Below are 19,662 nucleotides of genomic sequence, written 5' to 3' on the forward strand. Positions count from 1 at the left end.
CTGTTGCCCCATCCTGCAAGACAAAATTCCATACAGCAAGCGTAACGGCTCCAAGCGCCAGGAAGTGGGAAGGCATGAAGCTCATGAATCGCAGGAGGGTAAAAATGCAGAGCCAGACTCTACTTTCTTTTTTTCTTGGTCATCTTTACCTCTTACCAAGAATGGTGAATCCTTTCTTAGTCCTTGCTTTAGGTACTTGTGTTTCTAATCTTGTGTCTCCCTTTTTTCCCTGTAATGTATCTCAGAAGGAAGAAGGAAAGAAGTAAAGAAGAAGGACAAGAGGGAGGTAGAGGAAAAAACTAAACCAGTAAAAAGAAACTCTGTCCTAATGCTGCAGATCCTGGTCTGCACAGGGTTAATGTATTTTGCCTTTAGGACAGTCCAAATACCCTTTTCTGTCTTCATCTGTGTCCCTTCTATGGGATGTACTTTAAAAAGTGCTTCTGAAGTTCTGATGTAGCCGATTGTCCCGTTAGTGCAATGGAACCCTTCCCTCTCTGTGTCTCCTCAGGGATGGCTCAGTCTTTCTCTCCCTCCGTCAAACTGTAAGTACTTGTAGCTGTAGGATCCTCCTGTTTCCTGGCCACCTCTCTTTTCTTCCCTTCCAAGTAGCAGCAGATTGCCCTGAGCTCCCAGGCCCCTCTTCCTTGCTGCAGTCATTTCTCATCGCCCGTGTATTCCCCCTGTGTGGATTTCGGGTTCCAGTGGTGCCATCCCTGTTTGCAATAAGTACCGCGGGGTGCTCGGAGACGACGTTCTTTTTGCTGCTTTGGATTCACTGGGCTGAATTCTCTCTCTCATCTTTGGTTCAGAATCTGTGGACTTCCCACTGTTCTTTCTGAAGAAGCTGTTCAGAAGCGCCGCCGTTCATCAGCTTTGAACTCTGTTTTCTTCCTTGTTACATTAGTTGGTGTTTTTCATCAACTCCTGCCACTGCTCTGGAGCTTCTCTGAAAAGAAATGTGGCCGTTTCAGGCCTCTGTTTGGTCTTTGTTTCTGCTTCCAGACCAGATTCTTACGCCCTTACGTTCCCCTGTCCGTATCGAAGCTCAGTGCCGTTTCTGAGCGTCCCAGTCCCAGACAGTCGTGCACAGGACGATCTGGTTCCTCGACCCTGCCACGCGACCAGCGTCTGCTCCTCTGGTGCGCACGCAGACCTGTACGTGGCGCTCCGCAAGCCCGTCGTGTGTGGGGTGGGAGAGGAACGGGGCTGAGGAGTGGAGCTAGTTTATCTCTGCCTCGTTCGCCGGTGTCTGTTGTGGTGAATCTTCATCCCACTGTGTCCAGACCGCCTTGAAGCTGCATCCAGGGGGATGAGCAACGATTCGGCCTGTATCCTTTGTGTCCGCCAAGTGACACTTTGTGCTTACATCCTCAGTTGTTAGGGTGTCCTCACCCGGGCCACCAAAAAGCTCGTATGAAAACCTGTGCTTGTGTGATACAAAAAAGCAACGTTAAAATGCCAGGTTGGAAAAAGGAATCATTCTTTAAAAGCCTATAGGGATGCTTTCTGTGTTTCCCCCCTCCTCCTCTCTTTAGGGTTATTGAACAACATTCCTTGGCAAGTGCCATCTGTGGTTGGGAAGTGAATTCGGAGCTGCCTGCACTGTGTTGCTGGGCCGATGGTCGGTGAGAAGTTGCCCCTTGTTCCTTCTCCGTCATGTTGAGATGTGAATTTCAGTGCTATTCAGGGGTTTTGAAAAGGCACCCACCTTCATCGTCCTCTGCGCTTTTTGTGTCAGCTGCAGGCCAGAGACTACGTAATATTTATGTTCAGAAATTATGAGGAAGGCATACAAATGAAGTCAAAAAGGGAGTTTTCCTTCTATGACCTAGAAAACTAAATGGGTTAGAGTCGGCTGAAGTCACACATCTGAGTGAGGGGCCACGCACTCTTTTCATAGGCCAAAGGACTTTGTCAGTCACTCGACAGTTGCAGATGTCGTCATGGTGTACACTGAAAGCGAGAAAGAGGAAACCGTTTTCCAAGGGAAGATTTCCTTCTCTGTGAGCCATGTCTGGGTACCAGCAGGAAAATCGTGCTGCCTCTTGAAATAGCTGGATGTTTAAGTGACCCTCTCATGGGTTTTGCCTCTGCGCTGCTTGGGATGCAGAGTGCTGAGTGGGGCGTACAGCGCTGTTAGAGCACCTCCGACTCCTTTCCATCCGTACAGTTTGCAGCGTCACGCGGGCTTCCTTTAGGGCTTGAGAGCATTGTATCGGTGGTGTTGCTTTCAGCAAAAGTAGCCTTTTGGCTTTTGCTCCTTTCTTTTAAGAGTAGGAAAGAGGGGTTTGCTGGTCGTTGAACTTCGGCCTGCCAGACTGTTACTGAATTGTCTGCTTTGTCTGCCCCATTGTCCAGTCACGCAGCAGTCAGTCCAGCCGCTGACTAGTGGTTTGGTTGGTAGCTCATTCCTGTGTGTAGGCAGGAATTTCCTCCTGATGGGGACCAGATGGTTTGAAGTTACACTTGTAAAAAGGAAGGTTTTTTCCTAAAAAACTTTTCCAGTGGAAGCTGAGTAGTACTGATACGCAGTGAGACTGAGGTCTTTTGCTTCAGACCTGAAAATGCTACTTGCTTCCAAGCTCGCTGGAAGGCTGGGGAATTTTTTTTATAAAAAATTATTTTAAATAGCTACAAATACACTTCTAATTTTCCAGTGCAAATGGCAAACTTCTGAATTCCCCAGTGGATTAACCACTGCATTACAACACCCAAACAAAACAGGAAAAAAGATAGCCCGGAGAAAGCTGAAGCCCAGTGGTTTTCAGGCACACCGAAGGCCCCTTGATGATTCCTTGGCAGCAGGCTCTTCGGAAAGTGCTGCTGCAGAGTGCTGCTCCCAGCTGGGTGGAGACACCTTCATTGGGATCTGCGCTGCCGAGCGCTGCCTTGGCTTTCGGCAGCTCGAAAGGCTGATGCCTTCGTCAGTGTGCCCAAGGCCAGGACTTCTGCTGCTTTCACCATGCTGGTAGCCACTTGCTGTATGGAATATTGTTTTGTAGGATGGGAAGAGAGAGAAGTATGACAAGGAAGAATTACGTACTGGTAATTGTGTTTGTCGTTACCGTTCTACTTTTCCCATCCTGCCGTCTTCCAGCCATCTCTTACAAAATCTTTGTCTTTCCTACACATGTTTATGCATCTCTTCTAAGTCAGTTGCATTTTTGGTCTGCATTCGAAGGGACTGGTTGGGTCTGGCTATTTTTACCTCCTGTCATGCAGCATGTTGCCTGCGAGCTCCCTGATAGGTGGAACTGTAATTATTGCTGTGTGGAATCTTGTCTTATAGGGGTTTTATAGAAGAAGAAGGTCTACTACAACCATAATTACTGGTATGTAAGTTTCCCTTTTCTTTCATAAAAGGAAAAATGAGAGTTTGAGTGAGTAATGGCCCAGTACCTCAGGTAGCTAAGGTCGCTCAGAAAGGAAGGTATGTCCTAGAACCGAAAGATCAGCCGAAGGACCAAGGTCAAGCAGTATATAATGAACTAAAACTGGCTAAAATCTGAGCTGAGAAAACCCCAAAGCTAACCTTGCTGTTGCCGTGCAAATGGAAATAATGCCGTACTTTCAGCTGAGGATTTTTGCCTTTCCCCCCCAGACGTAGGTATTTTATGATCATATTCTTAAATGCATAAACCAAAAGATAAAGAAGTTGAGATGGTTCTTTCTGCTAATTGTCCTTCCTGCCTTTCAAAACCCCTCCTGTGCTGTGTCTTCTGAACATTTCCGCAATAAAATTCACCGAGGTGAAGCCGAAATTCCAGTCAGAGCTGAATACGAGTCTTTAGGAGGTTTATAACCTGACTTTTTCTTGTTGACTAATGGCAGTAGATTTTGAGAAACTGCAGCATCATCTTAGAACAGAAAAGCTAATCTGAATCTGAAGCGTATGTCTTCCTTGCAGTCGCATGGAAAGGCGTTTGTGTGACAGACGTGCTCCATGACTTAACCCCTTGTCGTGTCTTTCCAGGCTTAAAAACATTCATGCCAAGAAGACTGGCAAAAGAGATGCTGCAGGAGGTGCTGATGTCGGAGAGGAGCAGCACGCCCTGGAGACGCCAGCACCAGGCCGCAAACGCAAGCGAAAGATGGGTGACAGTGATTTTGATGAAGACTATGATGACGACAGTGACGATCAGGCAGATGAGGATGATGAGGATGAAGAGGACAAGGAAGATAAGAAAGGAAAGAAGGCAGAAGTCTGTGAGGATGAGGTGAGGGATTTTTAAGTACAGTGACACTTAGTAGTTCAAGCCTGTGTTCTGCTGTGTCCCTGCAGTGTGGTGCCGCTCCCCCACAGCCGCCCATTAAACAGGAAGGAAGAACTTAGCTCCAGTTTTTTTAAACTTCTGGAATAAGTTTAGTTTTTGGAGTGTGGTTGGGTTTTTGATAGCTGTTACAGTACAGGTTGGGGGGGGGTTTGTTGTGGTTTGGGTTTTTCTGCTTTTTTGTTCTGACTTAGTCTTAATTTCTCTGAAATTCCACGAGATCGTACCAGATCTGTAGTGCTGCAGCTTGGTTAGCAAATGGGCATGACTGCAGCTTCCTTTTGGAGGAGAGGAAAGGCCACCTTGTAGTTCAGACCGCAGTAAGGATGTGTGGAGTTCACTGTTGCCTGGTACAAAGCTTGCCTGTGGCTCTGTATTGTTTTGCAACTTCTCTAGGGCCGTCGCTGCGCGACTGATGGGGTCACAGGAGAGATTTTACTAGTCGCTCTCAGATAAGATGCAGGAAGGATCACTGAAACATTTTCAGCTTCTTGAGCTGAATTGTGTCCACAGTTCTCAAAAGATGGGTTTAACAGAAGTGCCACAGGCCTCTAGGATTCACTGCAGACCTTGGGGGTTCCCCTCTGGGTGAAACAAGCAGTACCGAATACTGCCTCTGAGTGCGCTGGCTGTCGCACTCTTTGCCAGAAAGAGGCCCGCTCATGTGGGATGGTTGAAGGTCACAGTGAAGTTTAAGGAAATTAATTGGAATATCCAAAAAGTTTCATAGGAACTAAGGTTAAATTCTCTAGTTTTATGTGTTCATGCGCAAAATGAAATATATCTTCCAGTAAAAGAATGTTTTCAGCAAATATTTGGCCACAAATTCCCTCCTTCATGCGCATCTAGGATGGTGTGGAAAGATTCAAGACACATCTGGTTCCAGTTGTGCTGTTCCTGGTCAGATATACTGAACAAGCACAGAATTGCAACTTCTTTTACCATTAGAAGTTGCCTCTCATTTTCTGTTTCCTCTTTTTACTGTAACATCAGTAGGACGTGGTAGTATGATTTTTGTCCTGAAAGCAGGGTGGTGTGACAGTGTATGTGGTGATTACAGGATGATGGGGACCAGACAGCAAGTGTTGAAGAACTTGAGAAGCAGATGGAAAAACTGTCAAAGGTGAGAGGCCATTAGTCTTTGTACCGTCGCGATGTCATGAGTTACGCTGGGGACCGTCGGTCTCAGGGCTCCAACTTACAGAAACTGAAATAATCTTTTGTTTTGTGAAAATGTGAAGGAGGGCACCTGCTGCTCATGACACCCGAATCTTGACTTTGGTCTGGCAGCATTAAGTGGGGGGACTCAGAAGACAGAAAGCTGTTGATCATGTGCTTGCACGTTTTGGAATGACAAGCAGTATCCTTTTTACCCAGACCTAGTTGACGTAGTTCTCTTTGATCTGACACAAAATCTGTCATCGCTCTCTACAAGAAGCAGTGACTTTTCTGTCACAGAGACGGTTGCAGCTCTCGCCTCCTGCCGTTGGCTGGTTCCTGCAGCTGTGCTCAGGCCGGCACAGTGCTTGTACGGGATGTCTGGGGGAGAAGAAGCAATGGAATAGAGAGAAATGTAAATGAGAGAGAGTGCCGTAGGCAGGGCTGCTTGTGGCATTTTCTCATTCTTCCGGTTAGAAAACGCGTTACTTCAAAGTTTTGTCTCTGGGTGTCTCCCGTGTTCCAAATCGCGGGGCGTGTCCTGTCCAGAATTAGCTCTGACTTCCAGGAGTGTCGGCTTAGCAGAGCAAGAGCTGAATAAGTGAGCTGCAGTTCTTGCTGGCCCCACGCAGAGAACTGGTGGGGTTTGGGTACGGCATCTGCCTGCAGACAGGACTGTTCCCGTGCTGCTCCAAGCCCGTGAAGGTCTCTCGTGAGCCCCGCTCCGGGGCAGCGGTGTCAGCTGCCTCCAGTGCTCTCTTGCTGGAGAGCCGGCAGGAGGTGGGCTCTGCTGGTGCCGGGAAATCTGGGATCCTGTTCTCTGGGGATCAGTGTTCGCAGGACAATCTCCCGCGCAGAGTGTGTTTTTAAGGGAGGGCTGCGAAGCTGAACCAGGCTGCGCCTGGGTTGCCGGTTCTGAAGGGAGCTCTGTCGCTGCGGCCGTCAGGGCAGTGGGATGTCACTCACGCACGCGGGTGGCACCCTTGAACTTGGGCTCAGGCTGGCAGCCAGGAGATGTTTGTGGTTGTAACAAATCTTCCCCACTACTGACTTAAAATCCTTTCCTTTTTTAAAACAGCAACAGTGCCAGTACCGAAAGAAGTTATTTGAAGCTTCGCACTGTTTGCGCTCGATGATGTTTGGCCAGGATCGTTACAGGCGTCGGTTCTGGATTCTGCCCCAGTGTGGGGGTGTGTTTGTAGAAGGCATGGAAAGCGGGGAAGGTAAGAAACGCGAAGGAGTGATGTCCCACTGAGGGGTGCTGTGCCAGCACGTCCTGCCCAGCTCTGCAGCTGGGATTGTGTGCGGCCCCGGCTTTGGCTTCACCGCCGCCCAGGGCCTGAACAGGCTGCTGTCAGGAGGCGCCTCTGTTCCCGCGCTGGCGCTCTCTTTCCGACGATGAAGTAGTGGTTAATATCTTCAAAAATGAGAGTTAGTATTTTGGAAGTTTTCAGTAGGGTTTAAGCCTGTGGGTGCCTCAAAGCTTGTTTCCTTCTGTGACGTGCTCTGTCAATTGAGAAGTGATTTTGTGTAAAAACCAGACAGACACAGACATTGCAATCTAGCCTCTACTGTGCCAAAAATGAAGTAATTTTGTATTTAACTATGGGAAAAATGGTCTAAGGGAGTTGATCTGTGGTGTTTCACTTATCTTTCTTTCCATTCTTAGGCTTAGAAGAAATTGCGAAAGAAAAAGAGAAGTTAGAAAAGGTAGAAAGCATGCAAGTCAAAGAAGAAGAATCTGAGACAGAAGAAAAATTAGACTGTTTAAATACAACTCACTGTGAGCAAAAGGAAGATCTGAAAGAAACGGACAACACTAATTTATTTTTACAAAAGCCTGGGTCGTTCTCAAAACTGAGCAAACTGTTAGAGGTAGCAAAAATGCCACCGGAATCCGACGTCGTGTCCCCAAAACCGAACGGCAGCACAGCCAACGGCTGCGCGTTGTCTTACCCGGGGAACTCCCTCTGCGGTCCTCAGCCACCGGCGCCGCAGGGCACCCCCGAGAAGCCCGATTCCAATAATCTCTTCAGTCCGAATGCAAGCGGGCCAGGAAAGTTCTACGGTTCTCCCGTAGCTCCAAACGACCAGTTGCTGAAGACCCTCACTGAGAAGGACAGGCAGTGGTTCAGCCTTTTGCCGAGGACGCCCTGTGATGACATGTCGGTTACCAACGTAGACGCTCCAGCCACTGCGGCGTCACTTACTCCTCAGTCACATCCGCCATCGAAGTCGCCTTCGCCTGTTCCGTCGCCTCTGCTGGGCTCAGCCTCCGCACAGAGTCCGATGGGATTAAGTCCTTTTGCCCTGTCACCGCTGCAGGTAAAGGCGTGGTTGAAAGTCTGCATTTGCCGTGCTTCTTCGGGCAGAATTTCTGCTCGGACAAGTTGGTTCCCAGAAGTGCTGTCATTACATCTTAGCGTTACATTTCGTGGGTTTGTTTCTGAATCTTGGTAACAAGGGCCCTGTTGCAGATGGTTTGTAATACCAGAAGCTTTTAGATAAAAAGGAGTAGGATCGGTAGGATTAGGTAAGCCAGTGTATGATGCTTTATACATGGGTTCAGCAATTTAATTTGGCTTCTAGGAGGTTGGCCACTGGTACTAAATGACAAGCAAATAAATAAGTAAAAACTAGTTCTCAGGAATGTGACACACCACACCCTTTTAAAAGCTATTACTTGTTGAGCATTAACAGGGCCCCAGTATGGAATATTACACATTAGTGTTAGAATCGTGGAACGGTTTGGGTTGGGAGGGCCCATAAAGCCCACCCAGTGCCACCCCCTGCCATGGGCGGGGACACCTTCCATAGCCCAGGGTGCTCCAAGCCTCATCCAGCCTGGCCTTGGACACTCCCAGGGATGGGGCATCCACAACTTCTCTGGGCAACCTGTCCCAGTGCTCCCACCCTCTGCGGGAAGGTTATGTTTTAAAAAGGGACTTTTTAAACTGAAATATTGAGTAAAGGCCTCCTTCATGTTTTGGTTATGGTTTGACAAATAGCATCCTAATCCTAACTCCTGTTTCTTGGTAATAATTAATGATGGTAGTTGTGACTGTGGTAACAATATGTTCTGTGCAGCAGATGAAGACTGGACTGCCAATGATGGGACTTCAGTTTTGTGGATGGCCTACGGGAGTTCTTCCTTCAAATGTTCCGTTTTCCTCTCCGTTGCCTGCTCTCGGATCAGGGTTGGGATTATCAGAAGTGAATGGTAACTCATTCATGGCATCTAGTGTTCCTGCAAGTAAAACTGAATCACCAGCACCACAGACTGAAAAACCAGCTTCTGGCCCTTCTTCAGCAGTTGAAGTAGCCAAGCCAGTAGATTATCCTAACCCAAAACCCATACCAGAAGGTAAGTGTAATACAACAATGAGCTCGAGCTATGTGAAGGATAATTTTGGCAGTGCCACTGAGATGTTACAACTGTTTTGGTAGTCGTTGGCCTGTTAAATTTGGCTCGATGCATTCTCTGATCTGTGTGTCATCACAGCAGCAGTGCCTGCAAAGTGGCTTTGTATGTTGGTCTTTATTCAGAAATGCAGTACGGCTGGTGGAGGATTACTGACCCGGAGGACCTGAAATCTTTGCTTAAAGTGCTGCATCTCAGGGGAATAAGAGAAAAGGCCTTACAGAAGCAAATACAGAAACACATGGATTATATCACCCTGGCCTGCACCAAAAATAAGGACGGTATGTAACTGATAGTTGTTCCGCGTGGTGTTGGGGCGCAGGACGGTGGGCGTAGAGCTCAGAGATGTCTTCAGATGCAGAGTTAGAGTAGCGGCTGGAAGAAAAAGGTGAAGGTCTCATTGTCCATACTTGCCTTTTCACCAGTCTTGTTCTGGGAAGCTGTGGGATTGGAGAATGCTCCAGTGGCATAAGCACTGGTAACCTTTTTAAGCTCTTGCCATCTTTGTGGCTGTCTAGCTCAGCCTCTTCTTCCCCTTCTTGCCTTTAAGTCTGAAAACCTGCAGACTTTGTTGTTCATGTTGGGTACCTTAAGAGTAGCACACTTTTACAACAGTTCTTCAACATTGACTGGAGTGACAGGTAAATCGGTGTGAATTTACTCAGAGAAGTTATAATACTAATTAAAATAACAAAAATGTGATTCTCAAATACAGTTGCAATTATTGATACCAATGAAAATGAAGATAACCAGGTAACTCGAGATGCTGTGGAAAACTGGTCAGTAGAAGAACAAGCAATGGAGATGGATGTTGCTATTCTTCAGCAGGTGGAAGATCTAGAGAGGAGAGTTGCATCAGCTAGTTTACAAGTTAAGGTAAAACCAACTTTCAGTAAAATGTCTCTTTAAAATAAGCAGTGAGAGTTTTGAAGTAGGCAGTAGCGCTCCTTTTGCCGTTGGTAAGTGCCGCCTTGGGGGTCTCTTACTGTCTGCAAACACAACAAACGCACTGCAGCAGTGCATGGATGTCGGTGTTCGAAGCACTTCACTGCGGTTGCGCCCTCAGCTGAAGCTGCTCAGAGTGGCCGTTCTGGCGGTGCTGTGGCACACGCGCATTTGGGTCCCTTCCAGCGGGGCACGGATCTCACTGCCTGCGCACGGCTGCGCTGCAGTGGGGTTTGCCACAGCTCTGCCTGCTTTGGGCGGTCGTTGCTGTTGACGCTTTCAGAAAAGCCTACGGGCACATCGTAATACTCTGCTTGAGCGCCGTATGTCCTGGAGAGCGCGTGACGGGTGCGAGCGTGTTGGAATTCACGGGCTTTCATTGCAGCCTGGAATTTTGCCGAGGTGGGTGTAAGGATGACAAGTGGCCTGTGTGTGGCTGTAGCCCAGATGCAGTATTGGGGTCTGGTTTGTCCCAGGGGTGGATGTTACTGCAGTGTGAGCAACTGATCCTGTCTCTGAGCCTGGTGGACAGACAGACCGATTCGTATGTGTCAGCCACTAGAACAGGACACTTCCCACGAGATCAGAACGCAGACTGTGGCAGAAAGGTCCTTTCAGAAAGTCTGGTAATGCTTGTATTTTTTGATTAATTATTTTAGTTCTCTGGATATTTTGGAAACTGTCTCTACAGATGGATTACACGTAACCAAGATCTCCTGGAAACGGCGCTTCCGCGACTTAGATTGATTCCATAAAACAGTTCCTCTGTGTACACCCTGAGTTAGCAGCAAGCAATAAATGCACAAACCTTTCTGTTAACATAGGGCTGGCTGTGTCCTGAACCTGCATCAGAGAGAGACGACTTGGTATATCGTGAACATAAGTCAGTTACTAGATTGCACAAGACGCAGGATGGAGATTTTGCTGGAGACGGAGAAGGCAATACCAGCGCTCTAGAGCGGCAGAGTGACAACCCTCTAGATATAGCTGTAACCAGGCTTGCTGACTTGGAGCGGAACATAGAGCGAAGGTATCTGAAGAGCCCCTTAAGTACCACCATTCAGATCAAACTGGATAATGTGGGCACAGTTACTGTCCCTGCTCCTGCACCATCCATTAGTGGTGATGGTGACGGGTAGGTTCTTGAGATTAACTTGAAAAATTATTGTGCTTCTTTGCTAATTGGAGCCTATTTTCTTATTGCCTGTTATCTATGTACTTTCTTGTATGTCTGTGATCCGTGTGGATCATGTTATTCTGCATGGTGCTTTGTAAAGATATTTTTTTGTTATGTTTGTTGATAATGCAAAGTTATCTTCCATTTAACTGGTTGTGACTAAGCTTTGAGGCACGTAGCCACAGTCTGTGCACTACATGAAATTTAGTTGCTTAAACCTTATACTTATTGGCTGTGTACGTTTTGTCATTGCTTGGCTTTCAGTGTGATGATGATTGTTGCACAGTTAAACAGAAGCAAACACGGGCGTAACCTGCTTGATCTCTGTATTTCAATGCAGAACCGAAGAGGACATTGCTCCAGGGCTGAGGGTGTGGAGAAAGGCCTTGTCAGAAGCGCGCAGTGCTGCGCAGGTAGCTCTGTGCCTTCAGCAGCTGCAGAAGTCAATAGCGTGGGAAAAATCTATTATGAAAGTTGTAAGTGTTTTTAATTTCAAAAACCCTGTAACTAAACTATTTTTGTTGTATCCAGTTTTCCCACTTTAGGCCCTGGCATTTTAAGATAACATGGTTGTTAATGCATCTCTGATTACTGCGTGTGGACCTTAGCGTAGTTAAGCTGGACATTGTGCGCAAATAGAAGCCTGAAGGAAGAGATTGGCCCTCTCGCGCCACGTTCCGCATCCTGAACTTGTGACAAAAAAGGCCCCTGTAACTAGTTGCTTTATTTAAGATGGTAATCATGGAGTCGGACTAGTTTGAGTTGGAAGGGACCTTTAAAGGTCATCTAGTCCTCCTGCCATGGACAGGGGACATCTTCAACTCGATCAGTTGTTCAAAGCCTCGTCCAGCCCGACCTTGAACACTTGGTCCCATCCTCCCAGGGACGGGGCATCCGCAGCTTGAGACTGCCACGTCCCAGGTTCAGGACCTTGCGCTTGGCCTCGCTGAACCTCTTGAGGTTCGCATGGGCCCACTTCTCGAGCTTGTCCAGACCCCTCTGGCTGGCGTCCGATCCCGCAGACACATCAACTGCCTCGCTCAGCTTGGAGTTGTCTGCAAACTTGCTGAGGGTGCACTTGATCCCACTGTGTCACTGATGAAGATACTTAACAGTCCTGGTCCAGTACAGACCCCTGATAGACGCCGCTTGTCACCAGTCTCTCTCTGGATGTTCAGCCGTTGACAAGTACCCTCTGGATGCAGCCATGCAGCCAATTCCTTACCCATCACATCCCTATCTCTCCAGTTTAGAGAGGAGGATGTGGGGGGCTGTGCCAGAGGCCTTACAGAAGTCCAGATTGATGACATCCATAGCTCTTCCCTTGTGCACTGATGTAATTACCGTTTTGTGAACAGTTAGGTTAGAAAGGGCAGTTTCTGGCTCCCTCTGATGGAAGGTGCTCTGTCTGACGGAATATTTCTGATCTCATCCGTGACATGAGCTTTGTGGAGGTTCAGCATCTCATATCCCAGTTCAGGACTTTGTTTTTCAGAAAGTTGAGGTGCCCCAAACGTGTGGCTGCTTTGCACGCACGCTGCGCACAACTGAACGCGTAACTTGGGCAGGTGTGCGAGCGGCTGGGGCGAAACACCCGTTTCCTTGAACACCTGACAGTAGGTCTGTCTTAACTGCATATACAGAGAAGGCAAGCAAACTGCACTTGTCCAAATCTGCATGGACCTTTGAGCCTCCCGTTTCTGAAAACAAACCCCTTGCTACAGCAGTGGTGTCGTGGTTTAACCGCAGCGGCAGCTCAGCGCCACACAGCCGCTGAAACGTCGGTTTGCATCAGCGTTAGTCTCATCCCAAATCCAAAACGCAGACGCTACCAGCTGCTAGGAAGAAAATCAACTCTGGCCCAGCCAGAACCGGGAGAAATAGTGATTCAGGTGTGATGAAGTGTGGCCAGTGCTTTGCCGTGGGTGGTGAAAGTGATTCTTCCATTAGTGGACTCATCCCTAATTTTTCAATTTCTGCCACTCTTGCACAAATTCTGGTTGTGTCTGGATAGCTAAAGGATTTAAATAAGACCTGCGGTGTAAGGCTCGAGGTCTGACGCTGTGAGGCTCAAAGTTTAAAGGCGTGTCTGTAGAGCAGAAGGAGTGTGAATTGAGTGGAAGCACCTGGAAAGGCGTTTGACTGGTCCGAGGTTGGTAACGGTAGTGCTGTTCTCGGTTTGACTGACACGTTCCCCACATTCGATTACACAGGAAATCAGGGTGTTTGGGGAAAATGTGGCGCTCTTTACGTTTATGAGAAAGAAGTTGTGATACAGAGGAGGATCAGAGTCACACAACGTGTGCAAGAGAACGGACAATCCGTTGGGTGTTTTTAAGCCAGCGTGAAGTTTAGGAGGTGCTGGGATTATTAGCTTTGCCCTGCTGAAGTTATTCGTGGTGCCTTTGGAGACGATCCGTACTGATGACTGTTTGAAAACACTGTCGTAGAATGTAAATGGCTCTTAGGAAATAGTCCTTAGGTGTGCGGTCTGGGCGTGCCGAAGGAAGGTTCCAGAGACGGTAGGTGTGGGCCGGGTGGCGTTGCTGGCTGTGAGACACCTTCACGTCTCATGCCCGTTGGAAGTGTGGCGTGCTTGTGGCTTTGGGTGCTGAGGGACACCTCTCCCGGCAGGAGTTGCTTCTCAAATGCGTTCCCAAACGTGAGTCTTGGCTTAGTTCCTCCCTTACTGCATGTGTTCACGACGAAGGCGATCTTTAGTCGACTCTGATTGCGGTAAAGAGAAAGAAGAGTCGTTTTGAGAGGGAGTCTGTGCATTTGGAGAGGAGGGGCGATTCAGGGACCACTCCTGTGCTGCCAGTTTAAACGCTGACTTGGAGCTGTTTTTTGTGTATCGCAGTACTGCCAGATCTGCCGAAAAGGAGACAACGAGGAACTGCTGCTCCTGTGTGACGGCTGCGACAAAGGCTGTCACACCTACTGCCACAGACCCAAGATCACCACCATTCCGGACGGGGACTGGTTTTGTCCTGCCTGCATAGCGAAGGTAACGCAGACCGCCCTGCTGAGGCTCCCCGGGACACGTGTGCTCTGTGTTGGGCTGCCCGCAGTGCCTGAGCTTCAGGCAACTTGGGTTTCGGCAGCAGCGAAGGCTACAGTTTTGGTTTAAACTGTACTTTTCATGTAATCTCGAGTCAATACCCAAGTGTTTTATTTCTCTTTAGAATTGGTCCAGTGTTTCACTGGAGGTGTTGACAGACCAATGTCAGATTCTGTTGGAACAGAAAAGTGAGAGGACTGTTGTCTGTCACGCTGGTACAGCACTTTTGGGCTGTACTTCCTCGATACGCACTACATTGGAGCAGCCTGGGTGCGTTTCCTGTGGGAGCTCTGATTCTGTTTTCCCCTCCTACGGACAGTCTCAGCAGGACTTCACAACAACTGTGTTCAGAGGACTGACAGCAGTCATGGTGTTTAAAAGCCCGCTGTTTCACCATCCCTTGTCCTAAATCTGAACGCACCGTTGGCTGAAGTCGCTGGCTGTGTTCTGTCACTACCTGTGGAGACTGTGAGGGAAGAGGCAGAAGGTCGGGTGCTTTCCTGCTGTCACTAGTGGAGAACCTGAGCCACTAGTAACAGGGATTCCTGCGGCCCTCCTTGCCTGTAGAGGAGAGCAAAAAGGGAATAATCTTTGGTACTAAGTATTTCAGTTGTTTTGGTGCTTCAGGCGAAGTCTGACCTTTGGTGCTGTCTGTCGGTAACAGCAGGTTTCTCTAAGTTCCTGGTTGTTGCTAATTTCGTTTCTCCCCGTTGTAGGCAAGTGGTCAGACTCTAAAAATAAAAAAGCTTAAAATCAAACGGAAAAAAAGTCATGAACAGAAGAGAAGCAGGAAATCAGCAGGAGATGCAGAGGAGGAAGACTCTGCTACTACAAGAACTTCCTTAAAAAGAGGAAAAACAGACCCTAAAAAAAGAAAAATGGATGAGAATGCTTCTGTAAGCCAGCTAAAGCAAGAAAATGTCATTGCTGTTAAGAAACCTAAACGAGATGACTCCAAGGACCTGGCCATCTGCAGGTAAAGTGCCTGATGCCTTTCATCTGTGCTCTGGGGGGCAGAAGCCATAGTCTTTGCCACGTGTCCCAGGCAGGTCGGGATCACCTGGGCGTACATACACAGGAGGTGACGTGTGCGCGCTGGGTAGCTGCGTATTCGGTGATGTAGCCCAAGAGCAGAACACCTGTGCCAGACTGGTCTCTGAAATCCACTCCTGCACGCCCTTCCAAGGGTGGGAAGATCCCCGACAGCAGTGGCACTACCAGCTTCCCATGTGTAGCAAAGGTGACTTTCCGTGGTGTCCAAAAGGCAGCGTGGAGGGGGCACTAACAGGGACGCACCTTCCTTTGTGGTGCTGCTGCTCCGTCAGGAGGGACGTAGGTTAGCTGCCTCGGGGCGGGGAGCCTGCACCGGCACCTGGCCTGCTGGTTTGCCACTGGCTTACGTTGCGGCTCCAAGCAGGGACATTGCAGGGCTGAGTTGTTCTTTGAGTAAGTCGATCAGTAGAATGTCATTGTACGTAGGCTGCCTGGAGAGACCTTCATACTGGTTTAAATACGCAGTTCAGATGTCTCTCTTCACGGACGCCGCTCTCAGCCTTGCGCAGAGTGAAGCGCTTCCCTTCATAATGCGAGGAGGTTGGCAGTGTATGATGAATTATGGAGCAGTGAAAAACCTCTGTCAGTATATGAACAGCTTAACAACACTGATTTAAAACCTTCTTTTCTTTTATTCAGCATGATTCTCTCACAATTGGAGACTCAAGAAGATGCCTGGCCTTTCTTACTGCCTGTAAACTTGAAACTTGTTCCTGGTTACAAGAAGGTCATTAAAAAGCCTATGGACTTTTCCACCATTAAAGACAAGCTAAGCAGTGGACAGTAAGTAAACCTGTTGTACGTCTGACTTCACATGTGAAGAATATCTAACGGTACACTTGTAGAATGTTAAACTGCTTGCTCTGGCACCTCTGTGGTCACTTCCACGGGCACAGGACCAGCTCTTCGCTGCACGCTTTGGCCTTTGCCACGTCTGCGTGAAACAGCGGGTGAGGTGGGAGAGCCTCTGGAACTGGCTGGAAAACAATAAAACTGCCAGGTCAGACGCACAAAATCAGCCAACAGGAAAACCTTTCCCCTCATCTTTTCTCGTGGACGCATCGTGGCATTGTAAGGTGGAGGCAAGAGCCAGGGGCGTGCTTTTTAGGCTGGTGGAGTCCCTGTAAATGCTGCTGGAGCTCAGTTGGTGTCCCTTTGTGGGCAGCGTCCCAGTACTGGTGTTTAATTGCTCTGTAGCTCCAGAATTAGATGCACAACTTCACAAAAGAGAAAAAGACACTACACGCCTGCGTCCCCTTCCCCCCTTGTCACAGCCCTGTGTGTAAGGACCCCGCCACCTAGGACGTTCTGGCACCCCCAGAGAGTGCTCGGCCCCAGCGCCTGTCAGCTCCGCACACCCCGGCTGCCCGGGAGAACACACGGGCCTCTCTCACCGCTTTGGGTTTTTCCTCCCTTGACCCCACGGTTTAACTGCGCCACACGCGCCCTTCACAAGCGAGAGACGTGCAGCCTGTTGGTAATTCCTAGGAATACGGGGATGCTCCGGCCCAGGTGTGTTCAGGAGGACAAAACGGGTGACAAAGACAGCGTCCCGGGGTTGAGCTGGGCGCCCTGTTGTTCCTGGTTGTTCAGCTTTTGGCTCAGTGCAGCCCTGCTCCACACTGGCTCTGCCGGGACTTGAGCCCGGGAGCAGATGCCCAAACGGCAGCTCCCCGTAGCGTTGTAACTGGGAGGCTGCTGAAGGGAGGGGGCAGCTAATCTTTGCGAAGTTTGTTTTCCCGTGCGGGCTCAGAATTCACCTCGCAGAGCTTTTGAGGAGAACGATGACTGCAGTGGGAGACTCCTCCCTTCCCCTGGTGCTCGTTTCCCTGTTAAGGTTTCGGTGAGAATTAAGAAGAGGGAAGTGCAGTTAACAGGACGAGCGCTGGGTGAAGGTGCTGTGGTGGTGGTTCCTACACCGACCTCCCGGTAGCGCTTCCTCATGCGGTTGAAGTCCTGTTCCCCGTTAACTCTCCAGGCCCCAAAAACCGGTCACCTTTCGCTTCTTTCAGGTACCCAAATCGTGAAGCGTTTTCGCTTGACATCGGGCTTGTTTTTGACAACTGCGAAACCTTCAACGAAGACGATTCCGACGTCGGCAGGGCTGGCCACAGCATGCGGAAGTACTTCAAAAAGAAATGGACAGAGGTGTTTCAGGAGAGCTGAAGTTCCTGAGCTCTCTTCTTTTGTTGTTCTTCTGTTTTATCTTGGTTTTCATTAAAGGACTCTTTGAGACCAGCCACGTGAACTGTATTTCCATGACGGTGCAAGGCACACGCGTAACTGATGACTGTGTTTTCCTTTATCACACCCTTGTGATACTCGTGCGAACGGCTTCACTCCTACAGCAGCCATGGCCCCTTGGTTCTTGGTTTGTGTGTTTTAGCAGATGAATTTAGGTAGAACAGGGAAGCACACCCAAAGAATTTCAAGGAAAGGGGTGTTCTAGTGCAATAGCAATTTAAAATATATCAAAACGCACTGAATATTCAACCACCAGAGCTCTACTTGGGGAAATGGTTCTCTTTTCCCTTTCAATAAATATCTATTTTTCATTTTTTTTACTTTGTAGTTTATTTTTTAGTGAATGTATTTAATTTTATGAATTATTTATGATTATACAGCATTCAGAATCTTCGTTTTCTGTGAAAAGGAAGAATTAGAAAATCGCTTTAAATCTTGAAAATACAACAAGGAATGTTTTAAAATATAAAACAAAGCCAAGTAAAACTGTTTACACTGTTGTGCTGTAAAAGCACTGAAAATTGAACTTTACTGTAGAGTTACAAGTACATTTATATATATGTTGCTGCATCACTTGTGTAGTTAAATTGTATTTCAAGGCAGTGAAGAGAAGGTGAGACCTGTACATACTGTTCATTATTGTTTATATTAAGTCTTGTTTTAAATATGTATGATGTGTACATATTGTTTGCAGACATTATTGTTTATGCCTTAGGAGGACGGTAGCATTTTATTTTGGTCTGAAGGTAATGACAGCTCTATGGCTTGTACAGTAATTATCCTCTACCAACACTGTGGAGTCTCCTTAATCTTGGTAGTGCCTGCCTTTCGAACAGGGTGTAGGGGATATTAGTTTTCCATTTTTCTATTTTGTTATATAATTTCAAGCCACCACGGCCTCAAATTGAAGTATAATCGTTTGTATCCACGTGGAATAAAGTTGTGGCAGTTTCCTACACACACAGTATTTTTTCATAGAAACATTTCCCTCATTTCCTTGCCACAGGACTGACAGAAATGACATTTGTAACCACTGTGTTTTACCTGCTGTGTGTTGTGGTGGCCTCTTGGGGCAGATAGGTCGGGTTTTTTTGTACCGATGTAAGAGTACTTGAAGTTTTATTTAAAAGAAATGTTGTGGAAAGGTAGCATTCTTTTCCTTTTCCTTTTTTATGAGTGTTATTTTTCACTAGTATGTGTGGCACGGATACAATAAAAGGACTGTTTTGCAAACTAGCTCTTCTTGGCGACTTTAATACTTCAGAGCCTGCGTGTGCAGGAATTTTGAACGTAAGATCTGGGGAGCCTGACGTTTAACATTCAGTTCTTACTGTGACACCTCTCTGTCCCCTGGCCTTTTGTCGGCAGCGCTGAGCAGCGGGGTGCGTGGCGGCGGGCACAGCGCGAACGCACGCCGTCAGGCCGGTGCTTGCCCACGTCCTGTTTGTAAGGAACACTGTCCGTGCGGGGCTCTGTCCCGTCACCTGTGCTCTGGCTAAGGTGGTTGATGGGTGGCTTTGGGTGATCTTATAGGGCCTTTCTGACCTGGGTGATTCGGTGACAGAGAAGACAGGAGTTACAAAGGAATGTTGTGGAGCCCCGCTTCCTGTTGCTCCCCCACCAACTAAGGATTTGGGGGGTGGGGGGAGCTGTTTCTTACTTTTAAACTAGGCCTGTGTGTTAGAGTCTTGGAGCCTTGTTCTACATACTCCCTTGCCGTTCCACTTCTTGCCTCTGCTGAGAGAACAGTCAGTGCCTGGACTTCAGTAACATCTCTGGTTCTGGTGCCCTTCCCAGAGCATCTTGGTCAATCGTGTTTCTCTGACGTCCTGTGAGAAGAACGCGTGTTGCCTGGGACGAACGACACGTTCCGGTGTTCGGCAGCTTTGCACCCCAGCGCGAGCCCCACTGCCGGCTGCTTCGCTCCGTTTCCGTCGCGTTTCTGAAGGCTTCCGTAGCAGCGTTGCTGACTGTTGCAGAGATGTGACTGTTAATGTGTTTGAACGGACGAAGGTGGGCTCGTAGGGGCGTTGGAAGGATGCTTAGATTGCTGGGGTGATGCAGCACAACTGGGCTTTTTCTCGGATTCTGCACTGGTCGACGCTGTATGGGCCATACTAGAACTGGAATATCGAAGACGTTGCACGGAGTTGCATTTATTCAGCTGCTGTCTCAATTTGGCTGAACAACTGGGAAAGCGAAGGCGGTAATGGGTGCTGCAGCGATGACCGGGAGACAAGCATCACCTCTCCTGACATTACCAGCGCTTTGCTCACCGGCGGCCAGCGTCCTCCCTGCCCTTTCAGTCACATTAAATTCGCAGGCGTTG

General features: G+C 48.3%; 1 protein-coding gene across 1 annotated transcript in view; it reads left to right on the forward strand.

The window, feature by feature from the left end:
- BAZ2B (bromodomain adjacent to zinc finger domain, 2B) overlaps positions 1–18,567 on the forward strand; it is a 55,598-nt gene extending 37,031 nt beyond the window's left edge. The window contains exons 21-33 of the mRNA XM_010149708.1: positions 3,977–4,220; positions 5,335–5,397; positions 6,511–6,655; positions 7,102–7,757; positions 8,523–8,796; positions 8,979–9,134; positions 9,569–9,729; positions 10,623–10,828; positions 11,316–11,451; positions 13,836–13,982; positions 14,753–15,012; positions 15,729–15,872; positions 17,102–18,567. Of these exons, the coding sequence (XP_010148010.1) occupies positions 3,977–4,220; positions 5,335–5,397; positions 6,511–6,655; positions 7,102–7,757; positions 8,523–8,796; positions 8,979–9,134; positions 9,569–9,729; positions 10,623–10,828; positions 11,316–11,451; positions 13,836–13,982; positions 14,753–15,012; positions 15,729–15,872; positions 17,102–17,255 (2,746 nt within the window). The 3' untranslated portion in view covers positions 17,256–18,567. The remainder of the gene's footprint in view (positions 1–3,976; positions 4,221–5,334; positions 5,398–6,510; positions 6,656–7,101; positions 7,758–8,522; positions 8,797–8,978; positions 9,135–9,568; positions 9,730–10,622; positions 10,829–11,315; positions 11,452–13,835; positions 13,983–14,752; positions 15,013–15,728; positions 15,873–17,101) is intronic.
- The last annotated feature ends 1,095 nt before the right edge of the window (positions 18,568–19,662 follow it).

Source organism: Eurypyga helias, unplaced genomic scaffold, assembly GCF_000690775.1.
Source record: "Eurypyga helias isolate BGI_N326 unplaced genomic scaffold, ASM69077v1 scaffold10284, whole genome shotgun sequence".
Lineage (NCBI taxonomy): Eukaryota > Metazoa > Chordata > Aves > Eurypygiformes > Eurypygidae > Eurypyga > Eurypyga helias.